We start from the raw sequence: 25,084 nt of genomic DNA, 5'->3' as shown, positions 1-25,084 counted from the left end.
CTATTTTTTTTAAGTTTTTTTATATTGTTATTTGAGAGAGCGATAGAGAGCAAGCAGGGGAAGGACAGAGAGCGAGGGAGACGGCATCCAAAGTAGACCTCACACTGCTAGCACAGAGCCCGATGTGGGGCTCGAACTCACAACCTGCGAGATCATAACCTGAGCTGAAGTCAGGAGTCAGATGCTCAATGGCCTGAGTCCCCCCAGGCACTCTGTTCCCCTTTTTTATATGAGACCTTAAAAAAAAAAAAGCTGGGGCGCCTGGGTGGCTTAGTGGGTTAAGCGTCTGACTTCAGCTCGGGTCATGATCTCACGGTTTGTGAGTTGAGCCCTGCGTCGGGCTCTGTGCTGACAGCTCAGAGCCTGGAGCCTGCTAAGGATTCTGTGTCTCCCTCTCTCTCTGCCCCTCCCCAACTTGTGCGCTCTCGCGCTCTCTCTCGCTCTCTCTCGCTCTCTCTCTCTCTCTCTCACAAAAATAAATAAACATCACAAAAAATTTTTAAAAAACTGCATACAAGCTGATCAAAACACTTCTTAGGCCAAAATCTGTAACTTTGATTTATAATCAGTTCTTGAGAACAGTGAAAACCTTTGATGACAATGCACAAGTGAAATCCAGAATGACAGTTGCAGACAGCAATTGTCTGCAGTTGACCAGGATTGAAAAGAAGCTTGATTCACTCCAGATAAGTAGGTGCAAACAATTGTTTTTATAGTCAGTTGCCTTGAAATTTCAGGATGCTGTCTCATCAGACAGACGGCAGGCAAAGCTTGAGAACAAGGTTTGCACAAAAGCTGTTTAAACTGCCCGCACAGGTTAGCCTGCTGGCGGTCTGTTTCCACTGTGATAAAACTCCACCTGAGACTTAATTCAACCTGCACTGTCGTTAATGTCCCTTTTTAAGGCTAATGCGTGTGTGTTTGAGAGGGAGAAGGAGGAGAAAGAAAGTTGAGTCTGATTTCTGCCGAATCCCTGAATCATCTGGGGGTGTCTTTGCCCGGTTTTGGGTGGGGAAACGCCCCATCTGTACCAGAGGCTGGCTTCTGTTGGCCAGAACGCCACCTTCAGCCTGCATTCTGTTGTACTTGGCCTAATGGTTTAAGTGTTTCTTGAAATGAATTGCCTACCTTTAAAACTCAAGAAGTTTCATATTAATATCTAGATTTTTCTGTTGCTTTAAAAAAAAATGGACATCTGGCTATCTCTGGGTCCTTCCTGAGTTCCCCATGGGGATGTATGAGTAGAAAGGAAGCGTGCATTCTCTGGTCTGCCCCAGCTCTCACCCACCACCCATTTCTCTCTGCTAATTTACCTTGCCTACCAGGCCCCACCACTTGATCTCCACCACTGGAGGGTGTAACTGGCTTGGAATTTGAATAACAAAACCCCAAGCTTGATAGATAGTGGCCTGCTTGAGAAACCTCACTAACTCTTGTGTAGGTAAATGCCCCTCCCCTACTGTTAGCATATAATTTACTTCCTGGGCTCCTTGCTGGCTGCACAGAGGAGAGAAAAGCAATAGATATATGCTCTTACAGGCTCAGCTGGATTTCCTAGGCTCTTCTGGGGAGAGAGGGCTGTTGAGGGTGATGGACAACCCCCAAGCCTAGACCCAGGAGTGGGTTCGTGCTCAGCAGTACCTGTAGGTTTCCAGCTTGGGGTAACCAGTTCCTCCTTGTGTCTAACCACCTGCTTACATCGCTGCTGTCAAGCCTCCAAGCTTCTAAAATTTGGGTAGCAGCAGGAAGAGAAGAAAGTTAATCCCATGTGTTTCCCCGGGTGATGGGCCTCTAACTAGGCTGTACTAACAATATTATAAAAAAAGATCCTTAGCGAACCTTTCCTAAGTGTGAACTACACTCTGGGTGCTGTGCTAAATGCTGTACGTGCTCTTAATCCTCTTCCCAACTGTGTGAGACCTACCATTATTAGCCCCATTTTACAGATGAAGAAACTGAGGCTCAGGGAAGCTACTTGCTGGAGGTTATACGGCTAGGATTTGAACGCTCCTCTGCCCGACTTCAGTGCCCACCACTGACACGACTTTTTTAATTTTTAAAATGTTCTCACGAAAGGGAATGTCAGACACGTATAAGCAGAGGCATTGGTACGTGAACCCTCCGTGGACCATCACAGCTTTAGCGATGATCAGCTCATGGCCATCGGGTTTCATCTTGCCCTTGCCCACTTCCCTCTGCTCAGATGATGTTGAAGCAGACCCAGCGTCGTATTGTTTCTTCCTTAAATGCTTTAATACCCAGCTTTGTAATTGCTGCCTTGCTGCCTCCCCACCGCACAAGCCAAGTCCCCCTTGGTCAGTGATGGTGGGGCATCGGGCATCATCAGCGAGGACGGCTGGCTGGTTTCCTTCCTGCTGTTGGTCCGGGACTTGAGTTTCACCTCGGTGGGGTGTGGCGTTCAGGTTGCCGTTTATCTGTCTGTTTTTTGTTTTGTTTTTTTTTTAATTTTTTTTTCAACGTTTATTTTTATTTTTGGGACAGAGAGAGACAGAGCATGAACGGGGGAGGGGCAGAGAGAGAGGGAGACACAGAATCGGAAACAGGCTCCAGGCTCTGAGCCATCAGCCCAGAGCCTGACGCGGGGCTCGAACTCACGGACCGTGAGATCGTGACCTGGCTGAAGTCGGACGCTTAACCGACTGCGCCACCCAGGCGCCCCTATCTGTCTATTTTTACGCCCTGCCCTTTCAGACGATCCATCCTCTGGACCCTCCAGTAGATTCCTTCGGAAATGTGCTACGGTTCCTCGTTAGCCAGATATCAATATCACGTATGATGCAGTTTCTGGGGCTCAGGCATTCTGGCACGCGTTGGCTGGATTCTCTGCTCTGGGGTCTCACGGGGTTTTGGCCGGGGGCTGTGGTCTCATCTGAGATTCAAGTGGGAAAAGATCTGCTTCCAAGCCCATGAAGTTGTGGAACCTTTAGTTCCTTACAGGTGTAGGATTGAGGGTTCAGTTCCTTGTTGTCCAGAAGCCACCCACAGCTCCCTGATGGATGGGGCTCACCTACATGGCTGCTGGCTTCCCCAAAGCTGGCAAGACAGTTGCTCACTCGTATACAGCATCATCACGTAGTCATAGACGTGTAATCGCATGCATCCCATGCCTTTTGCAAGTGGCAGGGATAATGCAGGGCTGTGAACACCGGGAGGAGGACATCCTAAGGCCATCTTCAAAGCCTGTCCACCAAGGGTTCCCATAAACCCAAGATTTGAAGTTGTTCTTCAGCGGCTCACAAGTAGTAATCACAGAAACTGTGTCCCGTGCCATTCAGAGAACAAGTACCCTCCCACCCGTGCAGGGTACCAGAAAACAAGCACTCACTGCCTCCTCCTGCCCATTACCATCCCCATGGGGTCTGAATGCAGGCATCCTCTCTTGCTTCTTTGCCTGTTCTAGAAAACAGCTGTAATTTTTTTAAGGTGGCAGTAATCTTCCCTTAGGGGAAGATTCCCTACTAACACTTCCCTGAGTGTTGCTTGTAGCTGAGAGCAGCCTTAAGTGTCCACACCCTCAGTCTTGTCTGTTGTTTGGGGGTGACAGCACCCATCCTCCAGGCTCGGTGAGAGGGTTAAAAGGGCTCAGAGATAGCGGTCACCCCACAGAGTGTCCTGCACACAGCTGGTCCTCAGAACAGCCTTTCATGAGGCAGAATTCCCCATGGGGGAAGGAAGCGCTGACCTTTGGTGCTCCCGCTCTCTGTCCTGCTTCAGAAAGACCATCTCGGTCAGAATCGGTGGCTTTCCCAGAGTGTCCTCTGACCACTCACCGTATTGAAGCAGATGACCAGGCAGCACTTGATAGGAAATTCGTTTCTGATATTTGAATAAATGGTATTATAAGCAAAGTAATGTTTTGTCTATTACTTAAAAGTAAGAAGCACGTACAAAGAAAAAGATAATTGAAACGCCTGCAAAACTTCTACGATTATACCTGGGATTATACTTTTGGTAGAAAGATTAATGTTTATTCTTCTGAGTTTTACATGGGTGTGAGCGTATGACAAGTGAGTCACATTCTGTGACGGTAGGCTGGCTGAGGCTTCCAGGGACAGGGAATGTGGCACATTATTCGAATTGACAGCGAGGAGGGAGAGGGACCCACCGTGCACACGTCGGCAGTGACCCTCTGGTTAGCCTTCTCTGTCACTGTCACTTTCCCCTTGGCCTCCTGGAACCAAATGGCTCAAATGACTGGCCGAGCACAGAATGTGTATGTAGGCTGAGTTACAGCCTGGAGGGTGCCCCTGCCATATGGGGAGACTCAACTCCTTGACCTCGATTCCTCTGGGCTCTTGCTTCTGTGGTCCCCATCCTTGGGCACGGCCCCTTCCCTTGTCTAGCTGTAACTGCCTCTTCTCCTGGGACTCAAAACTCAGAGGTGACTTTTTTCGTAGCCTTTAAATTTTTCCTAGAGAAAATTAATTGACCCATTATTTTCAGCATTCATTCAACAAATGTTTGAGCCAAGAGGGCCCAGTGGTTAACAAAACAGACATCTCTCTTGTCCTCATTGATCCTTTGCTGGGGTGAGAGGGGTCAGGACATCACCCAGAGTCACACGGGGCCCCCGACATCCTGGTTTAGTAGAATTTGACCACATAACCCTACACGGTAATGGTAACATAACCTAATTGCTGTCTCTCCACTCTGTGTGCCTTGTAGCATCTAGAATATTCTTCTCTCATTGCTAGGATGTCATTAGTCACTTTGTGTGCATTTGCACGTACTGTGAAGGCCACTGGAGATGAACCAAGGTGGACGGGGGCTGAAATTCTGGCCCCTTGACATTCTGGGTATGTCATCTGAAAACAGCTGCTCATCCTCCTGGAGCCTGTTTTTTGTTGCCAAAGTGGGCTTCGCTTTACTGTCTTCCGGGTGGGATGGGTGCCGGGGGTAACTGAGGTCGTGGCTGCCTCCTGTCAGCTCCTGACAAGCCATTAGTTTGTCAGGGCTGCCGCAGCAGACCCCAGCTAAGTGGCCGAAGAGAACAGACCTCTGTTCTCTCCCAGTAAGGCTGCTGACACCACTCAGCTCCCACTGAAGTCTCGGGGGGAGAATCTCCTTGCCTCTCTCCCCACTTCTGGTGTTAGCTGGCCGTCCTGGGCGCTCCTGGCCTTGGAGACGCATCGCTCCAGTCTCTGCCTCCGTCATCACGTGGCCGCCTTGCCCTGGTCTGTGCCGGCCTCCAGGTGTCCCTCTTTATAAGGACTCCAGTCATTGGACTAGGGCCCACCGTAATCCAGCAGGACCTCGCCTTAACTCGATCACATCTGCAAAGACTCTATTTCCAAATAAGGTCCCATTCACAGGTGTGGGGGGCTTAGGGCTTACACAGATCTCTCAGGGGACGCATGTAACACCTGCTCTACCGTCTTCCATCGATAGAATGCCCTCCTTGACGCACGTCCTCTGACTGCTGCCTCATTTCTCTGCCCCGTAGAGTGACCTCTTGCAGGAGCGCCATCGACCTTGCTGTCCCCCTTGCCTCCCTCCCTGCCGCAGCCACGTTCCATGCTTCTCACCCCACGGCAGTTGATGTTTTCCTAAGACCAGTGACCTCCACATCAACAGAGCCACTGGTCGGTCCTGTGGCCTTCATCTCTTGCCCGCTCCATGGCGTAGATCACTGGTGACTCTCTCCTGGATATCGTCACTTGGCTTTGAGACACTGTGCTGTCTTCATTCTCCTCTTACCTCACTGTCTCTGCACTCACATGTTCTTGGCTGGGTCTTTGATTGCTTCGTGTCCAAAGGTTGGTGCGTCCCAGGCAGGGCCAGTGTCTCACCGGACTTGCCCGTCTCACTGCCACCTTGCTTTGCATCTCCTGCTGGAATGTTCGGGAGAGGCCTGGTGACACTCCTCCCCTCCCCCCAGTCTTCACTGCAGCGAATGCGTGACTGGCCACGCTGCTGGATGCACCCGCCCAGGAATCTTTGCGCCTTCTGTCTTCGGTTCCCCGTCACCCCTACCCCAGGCCTGCGCTGTTGCCTTGCGTCTGTGAATTCTGTTTCTGCTACCCAAGAGGTGAGCCTCAGGCTGGTACTATTTGCCTTTTTGCCTCCGGTCTACCCCCTGTCCCACTCTGTGCCCTGTGGGGGGCTCATTCCCACAAACTCATTCCCAGGTGCTCTGCCACCAGGTTCAGCAAATGGGCGGATAGGGATGGGGGTACAGGCGTGCAAGAGGGGAAGCTGGGGTGTTTCCCCGTGTTTTCTGGCTCTGGAGGCCTCTCTGAAGTCGGGGCACCCCCTCCTTTGGCCCCGCTGCCTGCCTGGCTGAAATGGGGTGGAGCTTTTTGTGTGTTTCCTTGAAAAGAAGTAAAGGAAAAGACTGGCTTTAAGGATCTCATAGCATAGATAATTGAGGATAAGTCTAGACCCGGCTTTCTCCAGGTGGAAGGAAATCAGTCTCGGGGTTTGGGTTTAGAAGGGATCTGGCCTGAAGCGCCGTGTCGATCTAGTGATCTAAGTGCCAAACATCCAAATAACAGCACGCACTGCCCCAAATCCCTTCTTCTTTTTTTTTTTTTTTTTAATTTAAGAAATAGCTATGCTGTCAGTTACACATAAATAGAAGGGAGACTTGTGAGCTCTTCTGAAAGCAGCTCTTAACCTTTCTGGGTGACCCATTTCTTTGAGATGCTGATTAAAGCTGTAGATCATCTTTCCAGAAATAAAAACACATACGTGCACAGACTAACGCAGACCTCCTGATGCTTCCCAGGGGCCTGTCCATACCTTGTCTAGAACATTGATTTTCCTTGTATCATCCTGGACTCCAGGAAGTTTGGCTAAAGGACTGGGGAGTCTAGACTGGGAGTGGTAGTTCTGTCTTGAGCGTTTGCAACGTGCCAGTGGCTACGTGTCCGTTTGTGCCCTGAATTTCTCAAATGCTTATCCAGTCATAGCCTGATTAAAAATTATTAAGGTAATGCTACCTAACCGGAAGCTGACACATTATGGGGGGGTGTGTGTGTGGCCATGAAGGGCAGGACCGAAGCTGCCCAATATTTCTTTCCTTCTGTCGAACCTGAAGATGAAAAATTAGCTCGCTGCCATTTTACCGATGGGAAATGCAGCAGTGAGGGTGTAGAAAAGGTTATGCATTCTCTGGTGGGGGCACTGGTCGGGACAGTTGTTGGGAGAAGAGTTTGGTGAATCTGTCCAAGTTAACAGGCACACACCGGACCCACGTGCTTCCCTGCCTACCCAGTGGAAATATTTTGTGCGGCCGGGCAAAAATACACAGATTCGCGGACACTCTTTGTAGCGCTGGGTCTGATAGCAGAACATCAGTGATGTACGTATTATGGAACCCAGTGTGGGTTTTCATAGTAATGACGCAGGGTGATTGAGGAGCAGAATAATAAACAAAGCCTAAAACACAGCTAAAAGCTTGGAGACATGGATGTGATATGATAGGATAAGGTATAATTAAAATGAATATCCACTAAACAGATTCTAGAAGGCAACCTACCAAATTACTAAGATTGATTGCTTCTCAGGAATTAGACTAAGAAGGGGGCGAAGAAGACTTCTACCTAAGTTTCTGTCATATTCAAATATTACAAGTCATGCCAGTTATAATTGTTTAATTAAAAAACCCTGTCCATTTGCATGAAGTGGCTTGACTTGTCTCATGTTCTTATTTTTTGTGTGTTTTCCTTCTGTTTTCTCTTTCAGATTCTTGATGAATTCAAAAAAGATTCTTCCGTGTTCATCTTGGGGTGAGGCACCTCTTCTGGGTTATTGTTGTTCAGGGCGGCTGTGTTGGGCTTGGGTGCCCGTGCGGGTCCTCCCAGCTGGCTCCAAGGGGGGGGGGGGGCACCTCTGTGGGCACGCGCTGATCTCCACAGGGGCAAAGTCTGTCATTGGGAAATTGGCTGTCCTGAGCCCGTGGCATGGATAAACGTGAACAACAGCAGGGTTTGTGGAGTGGTGGGAGGGTGGGCCAGCAGGTTCTGCAGAGAAGCCTGTATGCTTTAGGACCTGCTCTCCCAGAAATCAGTTTTGGAAATGCCTGGTTAAGCAGATTTAAGTGAATTAAAACGAGTTGAAGCATATAAAGTGCTTCCTGTGGTGTGCGGGATGGCCAAGGGCTCATAAATAGTGATAATGGTATTATTAAAATGTAAGTGCTGCAGGACTTGTCAGGACGTTTACCGTTCTTCCTCATTCCCCAAGTGGGGATTTATGAAATGTTCTCTGATTATGAAATGTTGGCCACAGAGTTAACAGCACCTAAAACGATTTGTGGCACACCGATCTAGCCCTGCTTTTCAGAACCAGCCCTCACTGATGAGGACACTCTGGCAACCGACCCCTGTTCCTTTCTAAACCAGAAACCTCAAGACTGCACAGCATATATGAAACATCTGGTTTTTATTTATTTATTTTTTTGTGGTTTTTTTGTTTTGTTTTGTTTGTTTTTTGGGGGGAACAAGAGTCAAGTTCATTTGTTCATTTCTTGCATTTGAAGCATTCCTCAATGACATCCTTGGCCTGAGGCTCTTTGCCATAGTCCTTAACCACCACACAACTGCAACCAACCACTTTATGGGGTTTTCCCTCCCTGTCAATTTTACAGAGGCCGACCCATTCCCCTTGTTTCTTGTTGTCATCAACCTTAATTAGGTTGATCTGGTGCTCAACACAAAGGGCCTCCACCAACTTGACATACATAGGCTCATCACAGTTGGATGCCAGCACACAAAGATGGGCTTGGCGCTTGTCTAGGGCTTGGGCAGCTTCGCGAATTCCACGTGCTAGGCCATCGGGGATGAGGGCGGTCTTCAGCACCTCTTGTCAAGCAGTATTAACGTCCGTTACACCCCCAGCAGCAATGCCTTCCTCCGCCATGGCGGTGGGTTACGGATGGAGCCGAATCTTGACCGCACCCGAGCCTCCACCTCCGCGAGACTCAGCGGCGGCAGCGAAAGGGCAACATCTGGGTTTTTGTTTGTTTTCTTTTTTCTTTTTTTTTTTCTTTTTTATTATATGAAATTTATTGTCAAATTAGTTTCCATACAACACCCAGTGGTCATCCCAAAAGATGCCCTCTTCAATACCCAACACCTCCCCTCCCCTCCCTCCCACCCCCCATCAACCTGGTTTTTAAAAAAATGTTTAATTTTTTATTTTGAGAGAGTGCATGCGCATGAGTGGGGGAGGGGCAGAGAGAGAGAGAGAGGGAGGGAGGGAGAGAATCCCCAGCACATTCCACACTCAGCACAGAGCCCAACTCGTGGCTCAGTCTCAGGACCGTGAGATCATGACCTGAGCCGAAATCAAGACAGGCATTTAGCTGACTGAGCCACCCAGGCACCCCAAAACAAATCTGATTTTCATGTAGTATTTTTAGGAAAAAATGAGGGTTAGACCATGAGGGTCGTTAGCAAAAAAGATTGGAAGTACATTTGCAATTAGAGAATGACGATAGACTTTTGGATTCTAAGTGAGTTCAGTAAAGGCAACAGTTTAAAGTGTGTTTTATCGCCTGTGCTTTAAAAGACACCCCCGCTTCCCCCCCCCCATATAGACACCTTGCAAATTCTAGGGGTATAGATTTCCCCTTAAAGCTCTGTTCTACAGAATGCACTTTCCACAGAAGCCAGGGTTGCTCTGCCAGTCCAGTGAGGTCCCACTTTTTCAGTGGCCCCCAACATCCTCTCCATGAGGCCATCTGTCAGCAGGCTGCCGGCTGAGGTGGGGTCTCCCTGTATGCAGGGCGAAAGGTTCTCTCCTCTCAAACGGAAAATTCTCCCAACAGTAGGCCTTCATCTGCTCCAAAGCCTGTGTCTTGTGTCTTCAGGCTGATTCCCCCCACCCTCCCAGAACCTGGGGGGCTTCAGCTGACCCCCACTGCTGCTTCGGAGCCCTGAGTGGCTCAGCAAACTGGATTGTGGCTTCCGAGGAGACCCTTTGATGGGGCCCTGTTCGCTTCTCCAGCATAAGCTCCCCCCCAAATGCTGTCCACATCCAGGCCGACCCAAGCGTTTGCTGTGCGGTTCCGGTCTGCCCCCCTCCCCCACTGCTCTCTCCCTCCACCCCCTGCCCCTTGCCCCCCTTCTCTTTCTCCTTAGGACTTGGGATATATGGTTCCCTTTGTCTGAGACCCTTTGCACGTCCTGGCGAGCCCCTCCTCCTTCTCTGGGACTCCGTTAGCTGTTGCGTCCTCCGGGTCTGGATTTGGGCCTCTCCCTGTGCGCTGGCCCCTCGCTTCCCCGTTGGCCAGCCTGCCACCCAGCTCCCTGGAGGGACTCACAGGGTGCCTGGTGGCAGGCTGCCCGGTGCACAGCCTCTGTCGATCGTGTCCTCTCTAAACACCCTCCCTTTCCCCGAGGGCAGCAACACCGACCGGCCGGATGCCTCCGCTGTTTACCTGCACGACTTCCAGCGGTTTCTCCTACACGAACAGCAGGTGAGGGCAGGCCAGGGCTGGGGGAGCTGGAGGAGCTGCCTGGGCCGGGTTCTCATCTTCTCACCACGTGCCACCCGGCCGGCGGTTGTCGTGACACACTGGTGCTCCCGTCCGATGATGCTCTGGTGTCTTAGACTCTGGAAGGAGAACCGCCTCATGTTGGCCCCTTTCCAAGGCACAAATCCAGAGGCGGGGAGTGAGAGTAGTCCGAGGCAGGTGGGTGCCCCGTCTGTTCCCACCTAGCGGGCTCCCGCTCCCTCTCCTGGCTCACCCCACGTGGCCTTTTCCTGGAAGCCTTCCCTGAGCGATGGGAAGATGTGACCGGGCGGATGAGCCTGCCGGGTCCTCTGGGGGATAAAACAGCACAGCCGTCCTTAAACAAATGACACATGGGGAAGTGCTGGTGGCAGAGTGAAGGGCTTTTGTGTCGGGCAGTAGTTTTCCACCAGAGTCATTGCACCAAACGGGGGGTTTGGGGCATGTCTGGAGACGTTTTTGGTTGCCACAAGTGGAAGGGCTGCTGGTACCTCGTGGGTAGAAGCCAGAGATGCCGCCCGACATCCTGAAATGCACAGGTCACCCAACCCCAAATGTCAGTAGTGCTGTGGTTGGAAAAACAGTTCGACAGAGAGAAACGTGAGATCCTCTTACTAGCTGTGTGACCTTGGGCAGGGGGTTTGACCTTTCTGTTCCCCAGTTTCCTCTCTAAGTGGGGATGGGAGCCCTACTTTCCAGAATCATGGGGTCAGAGGAGATTGCAGTGATCTTTGTATGTACGTATACATGCATTTTTGTGTAGATACTTAAAATTTTTTACATCTGTCCCTGGAGTTGTCTTTGCTTCCTCCTTAATTTTTTGGTTTTGGTATTTTAATCGACTTTATTTTTTAGAGCCGTTTCAGGTTCATAGCATTCCAGTTCATTGGCTTCTCAAGAAACTTTTTACTCCAAAACATCTCAGACATGTGCAAGAGTAGACAGATAGGCATCACGCGTATCCATCACTCAGATTAAGAAGTTACAAACGTTTCCCCAATTTTATTTCTCCTGCCCTCCACCTCCACACCCACGTGCCTCCCCTCCCCTCCCCTTCTTCTTCATTTCTTTAGTGGAATAATCTAAAGCAAACCCCAGGCTATGTATTATTTCCTTTGTAAATGCTTCAGTGCATCTCTCTTACAGATACGGACTTTTTTTTTTTCCACAAAACATGACCACAGCAATCCTGTTCCACAATCCACACTAAACTCGTTAATGTCACCCAGCGTATCTCCCATGTTCAGATTTCACTGATTGTAGAGCCAATAATGAACAGACACACACCACCGGGGGCAACGCCAGCCACACGGAAGCCCAGGCAAAGGGGGCAGCTGTGGTGGTGCCTGATGAAGGGTGACACCCTTCCCCCGTGCAGGTTCAAGGAGAGCACCTGAGCCTGCACCTGTGCGGTGGGGTGCAGCGAAGGGGCACGTGCATTCCCTGGGCACCTTACACGCTGGGTCTGTGCCACCAGCGTCGTAAAGCAGAGGCACGTGGTTTTCTTTTTCGCCATCCTCTTTTTTGCCCTAACTACTCAGTTTGGTGGGAAGCCGTTGAGGCCAGATCCCTGGAGACGAGTAGCCTGATCCCCTAGAATTCACCAGCTTGTGCTGCTTAATTTTACGACACCCACACCGGCCCCTCGGAGATCAGGGCTGTGGGTCAGGAGCATAGCGCAGGAGATCTCTCTCCCCAAGTGGGGAGTTAGACCCCAGGGGGCCCCTGATGCCAAGAATGGGGACACTGAGCCGTCAGTCTCGCAGACCCTTAAGTCCCGTGTGCCTGGCCCTGTGCGATGCTGGCAGGAAGCAGGGCTGCTCATCAGGGACATTTGTTTAGGGTGATGGGTGCTCACCCGCAGAATACTCATGGAGGCCCCGTTGGGTGTGCAGATCCGTGCAAGGTTTTTAGGGAGCACTTGGGCAATATGCGATTAAAATGAAAACTTTGAAGAAAAGGTTTATGTACCTCAGTTAAATAACTGCCCTCCTAGGAACTCACCCTACAGAAGCAATGGCAGGGTTCTTAATAGGAGTGAAGGCCTGGAACTGACCTAAATTCCCACCGGAGGACTGGTTACAGGTGCCACAGGCCAGCCCTGGCGGGGGATGGGTGCCACTGTCGAACAGGTTGGGGGCAGGGGGAGGGGGTCAAAAGGAAGACTCCAGAAGTGATGTGCCTGGGTCGGTCTCGGGCTCACTGTTGGGGGGCAAGTTATTTAATGACTCAAAGCCTCAGCTTCTCCAGTCACATAACATGGAGAGTAACGTATGTACCTTCTGGGGCTGCACAAGTTTAAAACGAGCCGCTCTGTGGAAAAGGTTTAACGCAGAGCCTGGCCATACAGTCGGTGCCCAGTGCTGAGACTCTCGTCCCCATTTCCTCTGTTATGCTTCTCGTTTTCATGATCGTAGCTGCCTGGCACCCCACCCCACCCCACATAGATACATTTTTATTTAACTCGCGGAATGTTGGTATTTTATCCTCCTTTATGCTGAAGATGTTATTCACAGCCAGGCTAGTTCCACGTTAAGCTGGCTCAGCCCCTGTGCCTTTTAGTAAATGCAAAAGCTTTGTAGGAGAAGGAACGAGGAAGCCCCTGGCCTTTGGTGGGGGGGACACCTAGGTCTGGCGAGGCGTTTGCATTAAGTATCCCTATGATTTGAGTTTTATGTTCCAGTATTCAAAGATCGTCGCGCCTCGTGTGTGGATGAGCCGGCCGCTCCCAGCCTCCCAGCTACTTTGTGTCCCTATCCAAGTAGATTTGCAAACATCCACAGTAAGGTTCATTGTTGGTCAGCCACCCACGTGCCAACAGGGCCATCTCTTTACCACCTTGTTTGCATCTGCCTTGCCTTTTGCTTCTTTCAGACTTCCCGGTCTGACCCTTCCCGTCCAACCACACACACATCTGGTGGTGCATTTGCTTTTATTATCCTTAAAGGTAGAGGTTTTAGCATATTCAGAAGCCATGAAGCGTTAGTCACAGTTGAAACTATGTCAGGTTTCGTCTTTTTGTGCATCTTTTTTGCCTATGAGTATATGGGCTTCTAGGGATTAGAGAGGAAAACAAACAGTACAGTTACTTAATACCACGTGTTCTTTTTCTAATGGGCTTCTGAATTTCTTTTTTTAAATGTTTTTATTTATTTTTGAAGGAGAGAGAGAGCATGAGCAGGGGAGGAGCAGAGAGAGAGAGGGAGACATAGAATTTGAAGCAGGCTCCAGGCTCTAAGTGGTCACCCCAGAGCCCGATGTGGGGCTCGAGCTCACGAACTGTGAGATCACGACCCAAGCCGAAGTCGGACGCTTAACCCACTGAGCTACCCAGGCGCCCCGTGGGCTTCCGAATTTCTAAGTGGTAGAAGCTGTTTTCGAACGGCTGAAGGTATATTTCAGACATCATCAACATCTGAGAAGCATTACTTGGCGGACTCTTTGAAAAGAGGACATATTCTAGGTCAGTTGATTTGGAACCTCCACTCTGCGGCTTACCAGCTATGTGAACTTGGGGTTGTCACGTGACATCCTGAGCCTCTGTTTCCTCGGCTTTTAAATGACAGTGGCAACGAATGAGGTGCAGAGTTGCATGGACTGAGGAGACCCCAGGAGGAAGACAATTGTTTGCACAAGCTGCCAGGATCGGAGCACCTTCTAATGTTTATTTATTGTTGAGAGAGAGAGAGAGAGACAGAGACAGAGCGTGAGCAGCAGAGGGGTAGAGAGAGAGGGAGACACAGAATCCAAAGCAAACTCCAGGCTCTGAGGTGTCAGCACAGAGCCCGAAGTGGGGCTCGAACTCCCGAACCATGAGATCATGACCTGAGCTGAAGTTGGATGCTTAATCGACTGAGCCACCCTCGTGCCCCAGATCAGAGCACTTTCTATGTACCAGATGCTATGTTAAGCACATAGCCTTATTTCCTGCAGTCTCTGACAGAAAGTCTGTGCATAGGTGTTATTCTCATGTAGTAAATGAGACACGGAAGGGGCATGTAACTTGCCAGGGTCAGCCAAGTGACCAACCCTGGCAGTCTGACATAACTATGCTCCCAGCCTCTTCAGGCTAATAAACGTAAAGGGCTAGCACAGGGCAGGAGTCGGCAAAGTATGGCCCATGGGCCAAATCTGGCCCACCACTTGTTTTTCTAAATAAAGTTTTATTGGAACGCAGCCATGGCCATTTATGTATGTATCGTCTATGGCTCCTTTTTCAGTACAGTAGCAGACTTGAGTGGTTGTGACCCAAAGCCTAAAATATACCCTCTGGTCCTTTACAAAGAATGCTGGCCAGGCACAGAGTAACGTGTGATATGCAGGCGTTGATCGCATACGCGTTCAGAACAGGTTGGTGTTTTGGTCTTTGATGGAAACTGGATCCTGAGAGATGAAGAATTTTGCCATTCCCCTTTCTGACGACTTCTTGCTCTCGTTCTCATTCCAAGGAGGTTTGGGCTCAGGATCTGAACAAAGTCCGCGAGCGGATGACAAAGTTTATCGATGACACCCTGAGGGAGACCGCCGAGCCGTTCTTGTTTGTTGATGAGGTGAGTGGGCTTCCCATCAACGTGGCTGGGCCTCTCCGATTCATGTCTGTGACATCCGGTGTTCCTTTTTTCCGGTTCTCTTCCCTTGGAGGGCTTTGCTGTGAGAGCTGCTTTTCTTCTAGGTTCTGAATTCTAGCCTTCTGTTGTGCTCATCCTCGTCCATTTGGCTGTGGAGCTTGGGTGCGTTCTTTGCTTCTCCCGCTAGAGGGCATCTGCCGCCGGCCTGTGGCTAACAACCTAAGCACGGCCAGGAGATTCGAAGGTTGATGGGGCTTCTGCACCTGCCCCCTGCCCCCTGCCCCGTGTGAAGCAGCAGGGGATGGACGGAGAGGAGGGTGGGACGGGGGGGGGGGGGGGCGCTCCTGCCTCGTGAGGCTTGTGCCCAGGCAGCACAGTGTAGCACCCGTGTCCCTCAATCTGATTTTGTTTGTAATTATTTTTTAACGTTTATTTATTTTTTGAGACAGAGAGAGACACAGCATGAATGGGGGAGGGGCAGAGAGAGAGAGGGAGACACAGAATCTGTAACAGGCTCCAGGCTCCGAGCTGTCCGCACAGAGCCCGACGCGGAGCTCGAACTCACAGATTGTGAGATCATGACCTGAGCCGAAGTCGGACGCTCAGCTGACTAACCCCCAATCTTAATTTTTTTTTAAGGGGTGAGGAAACTTCCTGCCTGCTAGATGTTAGGATACTGGTGTTGTTTTTTGGCTCTGGTTGGGTGCTGGGTTCACAAAAGTTCATGGTATTATTACGCCTTAAAACTTCTGTGTGGGAAGCCTATACTCTTTTCGTATCAACTATTTTATTTTTTATTTATTTATTTATTTATTTATTTATTTATTTATTTTTCAACGTTTATTTATTTTTGGGACAGAGAGAGACAGAGCATGAACGGGGGAGGGGCAGAGAGAGAAGGAGACACAGAATCGGAAACAGGCTCCAGGCTCTGAGCCATCAGCCCAGAGCCTGACGCGGGGCGCGAACTCCCGGACCGCGAGATCGTGACCTGGCTGAAGTCGGACGCTTAACCGACTGCGCCACCCAGGCGCCCCTCAACTATTTTAGCATACACATTAAAAAGGAAAATACCACACAGGTCAGTGAAAACCTGTGTCCATATATCCTGCTGAAGTCTGAGCGTCCTGTGTTACAAACTTGGGTAGGGGCGCCTGGGTGACTCAGTCAGTTAAGTGCCCCGACTCTTGATTTTGGCTCAGGTCATGAACTCGTTCGTGAGTTTGAGCCCCAGGTCAGGCTCTGCACTGACAGCACAAAGCCTGCTTGGGCTTCTCTCTCTCCCTCTCTGCCCCTCCTCTGCTCTCTGTCTTTTCCTCTCTCCCTCTCAAAGTTAATAAAGAAACAAAGAAAACCAAACAAAACTTGGGTACCTGAGGCCTGGAGACCATCTTCTCTGAGTTGATGTATCACAGCCACCGTTTCTCCGTTGTTGGCATAGACGGGAAAGATCCAGGCACCATCGGTCCCCCTCATCAGGGTGATGATCTTGTCTCTCTGACTCTCCTAGTTCCTCACGTACCTGTTTTCGCGGGAGAACAGCATCTGGGACGAGAAATACGACGTCGTGGACATACAGGACATGAACAACCCCTTGTCCCATTACTGGATCTCCTCCTCACATAACACGTGAGTTTCTTGGTGAGCCTGTGATGGGCCCGGCAGCCAAAGGCAGCATGGTGGGGTGCCGGTGCCCTGCTCTTGGAAGTGCGTGGGAGCGGGCAGGGTGCAGGGCCACATTGCTCAGACTGGAATATACACAAGCTTCTGGAAGGGACATGGGAACACACACCCCCTTTCCCAGTTGATATTTGCAATAATCGTGTTTTCTCTGTGGCCCTAAGAAGCAGGCTGGCAAAGCTGGTTTTCACGGTTTGGACATCTCCTAGTAGCCACAGCAGAGCAACTGAATTAGTTATTGAACTGGTCCTGACTGGGTCTGTACCCTGTGCTGGGCACTGGGGATACAGCAGTGAAGAAAGAGGGAGCCCTCTCCTCATGCCCTTGGAGGGGGAAAAGGCCTCCTTTGATTTAAGGATGAACAGGAGTTGGTGAGAGACGAAGAGGTGGTGAGGCAAGGACGAACAGCATGTTCAAAGGTCCAGGGGCATGAGGAACGGAGCGAGGTTTGTTAAGACGAGACTCTAGAATCCAGGAGGGTGAATGGTAAGAGAGCAGGACAGCAGTTGTGTTTGAGTGGCATCTGCCAGAGAGCAACACGTTCCAATGTTTGCAACATTATCCTGATTGCAAGAGAGGGTAGACTGGAAGAAAGAAATGGATGTTGCACCAAAGTTCCAATATTTAATCTGCCTTGTAAGGTGAGAAGGTGAAAGTCTTGGGGCCTGGGCATCATGAGAGCTACAGGTTGGTACCTTTTCAAGGGTCGTGGCAGACAGGAGTCAGAGAGAAGGCATTTTGGGCAGGTAAAGTCTTTTTCAGGGGCAAAATGATTGCATGGTTCTCTCTTTCCCACCATGTCCATTGGCTTAGAGTGGTGAATTCTACCAAATCCAGAGGATAGTTAAGGAACGTGAACTCTTAAAAGGGTGGGGCGTGGATGTGGTGAGAAGGAGAGTGCATAAAATTCTGCTTCTTTTTATTAAAATTTTTTTAAATGTTTGTTTTTGAGAGAGAGAGAGAGAGAGAGAGAGAGAGAGAGAGAGAGAGAATGGGTGGGGGAGGGGCAGAGACAGAGAGGGAGACACAGAATCCAAAGCAGGCTCCAGGTTCTGAGCTGTCAGCACAGAGCCCAACATGGGGCATGAACCCACAAACCACGAGATCATACCCTGAGCTGGAGTTGGACACTTAACCAACTGAGCCACCCAGGCACCCCAAAATAGGCATTTTTATGTCAGTTTTGGTGGACATAATTCAAAGTCTATTGAGTTCTAGCAGTGGTTGTTGAAGATCTGTGCTTGGCCTCGAGCCCTGAAACGAAAACAGTGGCCCAGCATTGGACTGAGGGCCTAGTGGACACCATAGCGGGGGCGGGTATGAATCGATGGCCATATGTGCATTTCATTCCTGATACACTTTGACCGAGTGCTTCTCCAAAGAACACACAGCCTCGCCCCTTCCCTTGGATTGCCAAGGTGACTGCTATCCACATCCTGCGATTGTTGCCTGAGTCTAAGGCTCGTGACTGGTGTGGCCACACAATTGCATGTGTCCGGCCCGGATCCCGACCGCCGATCTTTCTAGACAGAGTTGAGGATGTTGGGCACCTGGGCTGAGAAGTTTCCCAGGACTCCCCGAGGTGCGGGCCTGCCCCCACCCGGCCGCCGCCTCCCGTCCCTCAGGTACCTCACCGGTGACCAGCTGCGGAGTGAGTCGTCCACGGAGGCATACATCCGCTGCCTGCGCATGGGCTGTCGCTGCATCGAGCGTGAGTGCCCTTTTCCTGGTGCAGGTGACGCTGCTGCTGAACTGCAGCCTGCCGTGGGGCTGCTCGTCGCCTTTCTTGTCCGAAAAGCCTGAGTCGTGGGGATGAGTGGGGCAGGCCAAGGGAGAGCCCAGGTGCTCATAGCATCTGGGTGGGGGATGTGGCCTCCAACAGCCAGGGAGGGACCTTTCCCCAGAGGGTTCCCCCCCAGGGCAAGGGGTGGTGTTGAGCCTGGCTGGGTTGGAGTCAGAAACCCTTGGGCAACAGATTTGGGCATCTGATGCAGCGGCAGGGCTGGGGGAGGCCAGGACCTAAGCTTTGTTAATGCTCCTCTCCTCCTCCAGCTTCCGTCTGGGCTGTTTTAAATTATTGTTTATTTATTTTAATTCATTTTTATAACAATTATTTTTGAGAGAAAGAGAGAGAGCGAGCGAGCATGAGTGGGGGAAGGGCAGAGAGAGAGGGAGACAGTGAATCGGAAGCAGGCTCCAGGCTCTGAGCTGTCAGCACGGAGCCCGACGCGGGGCTTGAACCCACGAACCATGAGATCATGACCTGAGCCCAAGTTGAACGCTCAACTGACTGAGCCACCCAGGTGCCCCGCCCCCTCTTCTGAGCTGCTTTTGGAGGAAGGCTAGAGCCCTCTGTGTTTCGCAGCTGGCCCAGCCATGGGTACCACCCTGGATGTTCTTTTCATAGCTGCTCACAGGCACCCCGACATAGGTGATCCAGGCCCTCAGAGACGTCCAGCCGCTTCTCCTTTCTCAGCCCTCACCCCCCTGGCCTGACTGTACCACCACTGGCCCGCAGGTGCATTGGGCTGAGAAAGGGCACAGAGAACTGACTTAGGCTCCGATTTTGTCACAAACACTCACCGTGGCATCAGACTTTAACGGCAGTTGTTCCTGTAGACAGTTGCCTAAGTGTATACCACCCTGCCTTCCAGGAAAAAGCAAATGTAAAAAAACTGTCAGCTCCTCCTTCCTCTGGGGGTTGAAAATAGAGGGGCTGTTCACCTTTTCTGTTGGGATGTTTTACCAGACTTAAAAAAAATAAATGTCTCCTTGTTCACTATTACTTCCACTAGCAGAAAAAGCAAGCCAAGTGAAATAAGAAAAAAAAATCCCACGTTATAAATATCTTCTTTAAAAAGAAACGTTTAAACTAGTTTCTTTTGGACAAATGTGTCGCATTACAAAGGGACCTTGATTTATTTTTTTTAAGTTTATTTAACTTTATTTTGAGAGAAAAACAAACATACAGCGTTACTGGGGAGGGGTGGGGGTGGGGGGGAGGCGGGTAGAGAGAGAATCCCAAGCAGGGTCTGCCCTGTCAGTGCAGAGCCTGATGCAGGGCTCGAACTCATGTACCGTGAGATCATGACCTGGCCTAAATCAAGGGTCAGGTGCTTAACCAACTGAACCACCCCGAACCCCCTACAAAGAGACCCTTAATCGAGCAACCCAGATCTTCCTGTAACTGCACGGGTAATGCATGCACACAGGTAACATGGGTCCTCATGTTGTCGGTCCCTGAAGGGAATTTTTGGGTGTGGCCCCCCGTGTCATAGGATCTGAGCCACGTGGGGGCCGCGGCCAACCTCACAGCTGCCCCCCACCGCAGTGTGCCTGCCGTCAGTGGACTCTCGAGGCGGAGAGTGACGGGCAGGTGTTGAGGCTGCATGTCTCTTCCCTCAGTGGACTGCTGGGACGGGCCCGATGGGAAGCCCATCATCTACCACGGCTGGACGCGGACCACCAAGATCAAGTTTGATGACGTCGTGCAGGCCATCAAAGACCATGCCTTTGTCACCTCAAGGTTTGTGGGCTTGATTTGCCGGTGGTTCATCTTTAAGGGACAGGTGGACAGACGCCCCTTCCTGCCCCCCCCCCCCCCCCCTCCCACACCAGACACACGCACAGATACACATCCGCCAGCCCGGTCTCCATCCTGGCTGGTGGCTGCCAATGTCTTCAACTGGGTGTTGGCGCCCCCTGCAGGCCCAAAGTGCAAGTCCCTCCCTGGTTCTAGAGCCTGGAGGAGGGTAGGGCTGGGACTCCAGTGACCTCTGCTGCTCCCCCGCTCCCTGCCAGCCTGTTGAGCTGAGCTGGCTCCTGCCTCCCGCAGCTTCCCGGTGATCCTGTCCATCGAAGAGCACTGCTGTGTGGAGCAGCAGCGCCACATGGCCAGGGTGTTCAAGGAGGTGTTTGGCGACCTGCTGTTGACGAAGCCCACGGAGGCCAGTGCTGACCAGCTGCCCTCGCCCAGCCAGCTGCGGGAGAAGATCATCATCAAGGCAGGTGACCTCGGGTGCTGTCGTGCATTCAGGAGAGCCTGTGGCTCAGAACACAGGCTCCTGGTCCCACCAGCTCCCCTTACTGTCTCTGTGAGTGACAGTGGACAAAGCCATTTAACCTCTCGATGCCACTGTGTCCTCACCAGTCTCGGGAGGTTCGTAAGAGAACCTACCACGTTGGCGGTGAGCATCCTGTGAGAAAATGTGCGCACAGTCCTTAGGACTGGCCCCTGGGCCATAGCAGGTGCCACGTAAGTGTTAACTGTGGTTCATTCATTCTTGGGGCAGACCTCCACCGCGCCCGTGGCGGAGTCAGGTCTCTGTGCCGGGGGTGTTCCAGTGACCCAGACTCCCTTCTTGACTTCGGGAGCTCCCATTCCAGCATGTGAGATGGACTGGAGGTCGACAGTGGCCCCAAAAGGCTGCGTGCGCTAACGGGATGAAGAGGGTGGTTTGCCAAGTCTGTGGGGAGAGAGGAGGGACCAGCCTTGTCTGAGAGTGCAGGGGTGCCGGGGAGAGGGGTGATGTTTGGGGATCTGTATTCCTCAGACAAAGAAACCAGATACACGGTGGCTTAAAACACGGGAGAGACCATTTCTTCCTAAGCTGAGGGAGAGTGTTCTAAAGGTTGAGCTCTGGCCCAGAAGGCTTTCCAGGGACCCAGCATTCTCTTTTCGTTCTCCAGTCTCCCAGGGAAAACTGGTTTTCAGCTGGGATTCTATCGACCCCCAGCGAATCTGCAGTTAGAATTAGGGTTGGGGTAGCATGTGAACTTCGGGGAAAAATGTTGCCTCTTTATTTTTATTAACCTGTAAATAAAACTGAAGGTTTCCTTTCATTACGAATATTGCCAACAAGCCACTTGGGGCTTTGTCACCAGCAGAAATCACAGATGTTTTCGTATCGTGTTTACTGTTGTCGCAAATATCTGAAAATAATGCTGTGCTCGTCACTACTTTGAAATTGTGGTAGTTAATAGATTTGACTCTAGATCTTAAGATATTAATAAAGAAGTACATCTATTTATATTACAAATATTCAGTATCTTAACTATTTCAGTATAGTGTCTCTTATAACTGTACGTATTATAAATGTCTATTCTGAGAAAGGGATTCAGAGTCTTTCCCGGGCTTCGAAGGAGGTCCCTGGCACAGAAATGGTGAAGGCTATGCCCTGGGGTGCTGTCCTTGTGTGTGGTTGGTGCTGGGTTGTTGGCCTACCTGAGCTCCAGCTCATAGAAGGGGCAGTGTGAGCGTGTCCAGGGTCCGCGACTCCTGCCAAACAAGCAGAATGTCCGTTAGGTATGTCCGGCCTGTTCTGTCCTCTGTGTGAGAATTTAGTCACCTGTCCACACCTCCTGCCAAGGATGCTGGATGTGAGGTCTCTACCTGGGTGGCCCTTGGCAGAAGGAGGGGGATGGATTTTGTTGACAAGCAGCAGGTTCGTATGGAAGGATGGACAGGTGTTCACCAGGCGGAGAGAGGGCTGTGCCCTCAGGTTGTGGGAGTAACCTCCATAAACACGTGGCACATTTCCTAGATCGTCGCTGGACCACCAAGATGTACTGGGAACAACGCCTGTGTGCCAGGAGGTCGCGGTCTAGTGGGAAGACCGAAGCGTTAACAGAGGGGTACCAAACAGTGTGAGGGGGCTTTCGCCGAGGTTCGTGCAGAGGAAGGGATGTCCGTGCCCTCGGTGTAAAAGCAGCAACATCTGAGAGGATCTGGCTAAGACCTGGGGCACGATACTTAAGGAAGCTTCCAGCATAGGGAAGGCAGGACTAGAGGCCAAGGGAGCTCGGCTGGGAAGGGTCCACGGCTTCTCAGGCCTCCGTCTGCGAGTCTGCATTTCTACATAGCTTCACTTTCTTGGGACCACCCTCTGTGTGTCCCCAGGGATTTCCTGGCTCTTGTTTTCTGATGTGGAGCCCTGAAGGCCCCTTTCAGAGCACACATTGCCTGCCCGTGGCACTTGGTGGCTCACTCCTTTCTGTTTCAGGAAAGAGGGAGGAATAGCATTTGTGAGGCGTTCCTGGTATGTCACTCACTGGGCGAGGCATTGCATGAAATACTCTTCAGTCTCCTACAGCCCTGCGATCCCAGGCCCCAGGGTCACTTTCCAGATGGGGACACTGAGGTTGAAAAGGTGGCTTAGCTGAGATTATGGTACTTTGAAAAGTTTCACCTTTTTGGAAGTGTCTTTCGCACCCACTGGCTTACAGGACCCAGCAGGGGCTGTCATTATCCCCATTTCACAGGGGACGTTACTGAGACCGAGACAGGTTGTCACGCAGCCGAGGTGACGCAGCTAGTAAGGCTCTGAATTCAAGCCCCTGTCTGGTTCCCAGCCCTGAGCTTCCTCCGGAATCTGGGATTTCCAAGTACCTGCCTGGGTGGGCATCAGTACTTACCTGGATGAAGGTGGTTGTAGTCACTGTCTTCAGAGAGCGCTGGCTCAGAGAAGTGCAGCCACCTGCCCAGGGTCACACAGCTGATAAAGCAGCAGGAGTGCTGTGTGCACTTAGGTCTTAAATCTGCATCTCCAGTGTGCACTCCTCTGCCCTGCACAGCCCGGGCCCTGGACTGGCTGTTGCTGCCTTCCCTCTGTGTGCCGGAGAAGGTGGGGGGTGCACGTGGTATCGCTGATCTACTGAATGTCTATCCAGCACTTAGTACCTGCTGAGCTACCACAGGAGATTCAAAACCAAGTCCCGCCCTCATGGGACTTGTATTTTAGCAGGAAAGACAGAAGACAAAGGTAGGCATAAAGATACACAAAGGGCCAAGAGTATGGAAAATAATTCCCAGTGGTCAGATGGTGACAGGGAGGGGAAGGAGAGCGGAGGCTCTGTGTAGACCACACGGTCCAGGAAAGCGCGCCTGAGGAGGTGACACTGAGCACCGAGCTAAAGTGAGAGACGAGCCAGGCAGAGAGACCAGGCAGTGCAAAGGCCCTGAGGCGCATGCTGCAGATAGATGCTTCCTGGCCGGCTGACGTGAATGAACGCTTATTGGCTCAGAGATTCCAAACCTGGGTCTCGAGGCAGATAGGCTATGTGTATTTTTTCCCCTCAGCATAAGAAGCTGGGCCCCCGAGGCGATGTGGATGTCAACGTGGAAGATAAGAAAGATGAGCACAAGCAACAGGGTGAACTGTACATGTGGGATTCCATTGACCAGGTGGGTGTCCTTGCACTCCTTCTCAGAGCCTTGAGTGCATCTGAGGTCTACTAGAGAACTCTGAGAGTATTCCTGTCTTATTTGCATTTTGACCAATTTTTTTAATGGTTTACTTCAAAATAATTTTATATTCCACCTAACATACTGTGTATTTACATACACACATATACAAGGATGTTTTACATACTCTTCACTTAGCTTCCCCAAATACTAACATTCTCCATAACTTAGAGGATAATTATTGGAAGCAGGAAATGGACATTGGTACAATACTAATTAACTCACGGACCTTATTCCAATTTTACCAGTTTGTCCACTGACGTCCTTTCTGTGGTCCAGGGTTCAGTTCAGGATGCCACAGTGCATTTACTTGTCCTAACTCCTTAGTATCCTTCCGTCTGGGACACTCCCACTGGAAACCTTATTTTGGTGAGAGTAATGCATTTTGAGTGTTAAGGCTACTTCCCACATCCCATAACCTAACATGCGAATGCACTTGAGTATGTTTTGATATGTCTCTTCTCACATTCTAGAAATATTAAAAATTGTTAACATTAAAATAAAGAATTAAGTCACAGATGTGGAAGAGCCTCTAGACATACTGGCTGAGAAATCCTGAAAGTCGTAAAAAGTGGGTGTAATGGAAAAAAACAGTCATGAAACCCAAAAAACAATCCCATCATTCATAATAGCCTTCAAATTAAATACGAACTAGAAATCTGATGCCAAGTTGTACTTACCACGCACTGAATAAAAAAGTCCTGAAAATGCCAAAGGAACCCCAACATCAATAGATGTTTTAAAAGAAATGTCTCGAAGGGGATCGAATTCCATGAAACCACCACAAATGTCTATGAAAGTGGGAACGGCGCATCCCAGGGCAGGGGCTCTGGGCCCCAGAGTGGATGGGGCCAAGAATGAGGGCAAGAGCTAATGCTGGTTTTCTTTTCTAGAAATGGACCCGGCACTACTGTGCCATCGCTGATGCCAAGCTGTCGTTCAGCGATGACATTGAGCAGACTGCAGAGGAAGAGCTGCCCCAGGTAGGGGAGACCCCCTAACTGGTCTTCTCCCCTGGCCCACAGGCCTGGACATCCTCAGCCTAACCAGCTTCCTCTTTGGGTACCAAGGCTGCCTGGCTCTTCTCTGATTGGCTGGCTGGCCCAGGTTCTC

General features: G+C 50.8%; 1 protein-coding gene and 1 pseudogene across 3 annotated transcripts in view; one reads left to right on the top strand and one right to left on the bottom strand.

Annotated features, from left to right (window-relative positions):
• The window catches only part of PLCG2 (phospholipase C gamma 2), a 157,505-nt gene that overhangs the window by 76,841 nt on the left and 55,580 nt on the right, over positions 1-25,084 (top strand). For all 3 annotated transcript variants that reach the window (XM_047834621.1, XM_047834622.1, XM_047834620.1), the window contains exons 8-16: positions 7,708-7,751; positions 10,372-10,444; positions 14,929-15,030; positions 16,559-16,677; positions 18,354-18,439; positions 20,134-20,254; positions 20,564-20,732; positions 23,807-23,911; positions 24,865-24,954. In XM_047834621.1, coding sequence (XP_047690577.1) covers positions 7,708-7,751; positions 10,372-10,444; positions 14,929-15,030; positions 16,559-16,677; positions 18,354-18,439; positions 20,134-20,254; positions 20,564-20,732; positions 23,807-23,911; positions 24,865-24,954 — 909 coding nt within the window. The remainder of the gene's footprint in view (positions 1-7,707; positions 7,752-10,371; positions 10,445-14,928; positions 15,031-16,558; positions 16,678-18,353; positions 18,440-20,133; positions 20,255-20,563; positions 20,733-23,806; positions 23,912-24,864; positions 24,955-25,084) is intronic.
• Positions 8,414-8,942, bottom strand: LOC125152538 (40S ribosomal protein S12-like; annotated as a pseudogene).

The sequence above is a fragment of the Prionailurus viverrinus genome, chromosome E2 (assembly GCF_022837055.1).
Source record: "Prionailurus viverrinus isolate Anna chromosome E2, UM_Priviv_1.0, whole genome shotgun sequence".
NCBI classification, from domain to species: domain Eukaryota; kingdom Metazoa; phylum Chordata; class Mammalia; order Carnivora; family Felidae; genus Prionailurus; species Prionailurus viverrinus.
Note: the sequence above shows the minus strand (reverse complement) of the source record. Positions and strands in the feature narration are given on the sequence as shown.